The sequence below is a fragment of the Vigna unguiculata genome, chromosome 3, assembly GCF_037176805.1.
Source record: "Vigna unguiculata cultivar grain cowpea cultivar isolate G323 ecotype 2 chromosome 3, ASM3717680v1, whole genome shotgun sequence".
Taxonomy (NCBI): Eukaryota; Viridiplantae; Streptophyta; class Magnoliopsida; order Fabales; family Fabaceae; genus Vigna; species Vigna unguiculata.
The window spans coordinates 27,668,643-27,671,987 of record NC_140794.1 but is presented as its reverse complement, the minus strand read 5'-3'; the positions used below and the strand labels follow the sequence as shown (position 1 = coordinate 27,671,987).

The 3,345-nt window shown below is 38.0% G+C and overlaps 1 protein-coding gene and 1 non-coding gene across 2 annotated transcripts; one reads left to right on the top strand and one right to left on the bottom strand.

Annotated features, from left to right (window-relative positions):
* Positions 1 to 609: 609 nt before the first annotated feature.
* Positions 610 to 2,310, bottom strand: LOC114175241 (uncharacterized). Its single transcript, XM_028060011.1, has 2 exons — positions 1,957 to 2,310; positions 610 to 1,860 (listed from the first exon to the last, which is right to left on the bottom strand). Exons 1-2 carry the CDS (start codon positions 2,308 to 2,310, stop codon positions 610 to 612), a joined length of 1,605 nt encoding a protein of 534 aa, XP_027915812.1.
* Positions 1,817 to 1,923, top strand: LOC114180035 (small nucleolar RNA R71). Its single transcript, XR_003603611.1, has one exon. It is a non-coding gene; the product is annotated as a small nucleolar RNA R71 (small nucleolar RNA).
* Positions 2,311 to 3,345: the final 1,035 nt, after the last annotated feature.

Below are 3,345 nucleotides of genomic sequence, written 5' to 3'. Positions count from 1 at the left end.
TCTTCTACTCTTCTGGTAGAACTGAATAAAGGCTTAAGAACTTGTAATTGATGTGCACATTGAACCACCTCTTCATCACTCACTTCTGCCAATAACTCATCCGCTTGCATACCTGATAACAAAGTGAGCTCTAATGGACTCTTCCTCCCATGATTATCCATTTCTTTATACACCAAAGACTCAATAATTTCAGCTCGAAAACAATCCTCCTTTTCCACCTTGTGTTTCATTGCTTCACTTATGGAAAATGTGACTTTATCATCGGCCACTCTTAACATCAACTTGCCTTGTTGTACATCTATCAATGCTCTTCCCATGGCTAAGAATGGTCTTCCCAATATAATTGGAACTTTAGTATCTTCTTCCATGTCAAGGACCACAAAATCAGCTGGAAAGATAAATTTATCCACCTTTACTAAGACGTCCTCCACTACTCCATATGGATGTCACTGAACGATCCGCCAATTGGAGAGTTATCATAGTAGGCTTCACTTCTCCAATACCCAACCTTTTAAAAATGGATAAAGGCATCATATTAATGCTTGCTCCAAGATCACACAATGCCTTACTCACCATTATATTTCCAATCTCACATGGAATCACAAAGCTTCATGGATCCTTCAACTTGGGAGGTAATTTTTGTTGAATTATTGCACTGCACTCCTCTGTAAGCATTATGGTTTCATCTTCTTGCAGCTTCCTCTTCCTAGACAACAAATCCTTCGTAAATTTCGCATAGCTTGGCATTTGTTCCAATGCCTCTGCAAATGGGATATTTATATGGAGCTTCTTAAAGACATCAAGAAATCTTGCAAATTGTTTCTCTTGATCTTTCTTCTTCAACCTTTGAGGAAATGGGATTGTAGGAACATATTCTCTCATTTTACCTTTTTCACTCTCTTCATTTTTTTCTCTCTCACTCTCCTCCTCACACTTCTCCTCACAATTTTTCCACTCATTTTTTTCACTCTCTTTTACAATGTCATCTCCTTGTGCATTTTTCTCGCTACTCACCTCACTCTTTTTCTCATTTTCAACCAACCTCCCACTCCTCAATTGAATTGCCTTACATTGCTCCTTTGGGTTTGGAACGGTGTCACTGGGGAATGTTCCAGGAGGCCTCTCCGAAATTTGTCGTGAAAGTTGACCAATTTGATTCTCCAACTTCCGGATTGAAGCTTCCTGATTCTTGAAATTAGTCCTTGTCTCATTCATAAAATTAGAAGTTTGCTCCACAAATGTTGAGGTTTGCACAGTTAATTTCTCCACAGCACTCTCCAACGTAGACATCTTGTTTCCTTGGTTACTAGATTGTGCTTGATATTGATAAGGAGGCCTTGGTTGATTGGGTTGATTTGAACCACTCCAAGGTTTATTTAGTGGGCTCCTCCAATTTGAAAAATTAGTAGAAAACTGATTTTGTTGTTGTCCCATTGCATTCACCTGCGCCTCTTGTTGAGTTACTTGGCACTCACCATTTTGATGCATTCCTCCACAAAAATCACATGGTAGAGACGTTGTATTAACTGCTTTTGCTTGCATATTCCCCAACTTCTGCGTCAACTCGGTAATTTGTTGTGTTAACAACTTGTTTTGGGCAAGGATAGCATCCAAAGTATTAACCTCCAACACTCCAGCTTTTCTATTTTGCCGGTCAAACTGCATATTCATTGCATTACTTACCATTAACTCCAAAGTCTCCAAAGCTTCCTCAGGTGTTTTCAAATTGAACGATCCTCCACTTGCTGCATCCAGAATTGCTTTAAAAGATGGTACAAGACCATTATAGAATATTTGGACTTGCAACCAATCTGGTAAAGCGTGATGTGGACATTTCCTCAATAGCTCCTTGTACCTTTCCTAAGCCTCGTACAACGATTCAGTTTCTTGTTGCACCAAAGTAGTAATTTCATTCCTCATTCTTGCTGACTTGGATGGAGGAAATTATTTGGTTACAAATTTTGTAGCCATATCTTCCCTTGTACAAATACTACCTTGAGGTTGTGTATGAAGCCAGCTTTTAGCTTTATCCCTTAACGAGAAAGGAAAAGGCCTCAAGCGGATTGCATCATCTGAAACTCCATTAATCTTCAAAGTGTCACAAATGGCCAGAAAATTCTCCAAATGAGAATTAGGATCCTCTGAACCTGCACCTCCGAATTGATTCTGCTGGATGACTTGTAATAGTGTCGGCTTGATTTCAAAATTGTTGGCTTGAATAGGAGGTCTCACGATGCTCCCTTGGTAATTATTTGTATTTGGCATCGAGTAGTCAAGCAAAGTCCTCCTCGTAGGTTGTTCCTCAGCCATTGTTGATATGTGCTCCTTCTTATCAATTGATGGCCCTGCTTTCCTTTCTTGCTTCTTCTTTCTTACGATACTCCTATTATGTCTAGCAGTACGTTCAATTTCTGGGTCAAAAAGCAAGATTTTTTCTGCAACTGTACCTCGCACAAACACTTAAAGACACAAGATTCTAACAACAAAATCACGTGAAAACAATTAACAACAAACAAGATAATTAAAACAGAAAAAACAACAAACTGAAAACACAAACAATTTTGAATAACTAAAAATTAAAACTCAAATCTCAAGCAAATTAGATCACTAATATCAACAGAAAAATCAATCCCCGGCAACGGCGCCAAAAACTTGATGAACGTTTGGCAAGTGAACCAATCGTTAACGTAGTAATAAAATATCGTCCTCTAGGATTGACTTGTTGAATACTAGATTCCTAATTTACGTAATTTTGAGCAAATGTGAATCAATGTACTTGCAAGCATAAAAGTTATAACAAAAACTTTAATCAAGAGAAGAATCGTTAGAGGATTGATTTCGTACTTTTTCCTATAAAATTTTACTCCTTTTCCATTGATGCAAGTAATGTAATCATCCACTTGAGTTTACTGAGAGTTGTTTTACCCCTAATCCCTTAGTAGGTAAAATCTATTTATTGAATTCGAACCCCTAATTCCTTAGGTCAGTTTACAAAAATTCAATAAAATCATAAAACATCAATAATAATCTCTATTGCAAACTAATTAGATATGCCCAATTTCCCAATTGTGACATTATCTAGCCTGTCTTGTTTATAATCGCAAGCAATCCCCAATTTCCCAATTGTGAAATTGCTAAAAAAAACGAAAAAAAATGAAAAAAAAACGAGAAAAGAAAAAAAAAAGGGTGAACAGAAGAAGATTACGGGTGCGAGAGGGGTAATTTCTTTTCACCCTCCAAAACCCTAAAGCTTCCATTCACGTCAGAGCCCACTTTTAACCCTCCTCCGTCACGTCTCTACCATCCACCATCCACCGGCCACCGTTTCCCTCTCCAACAATGCGC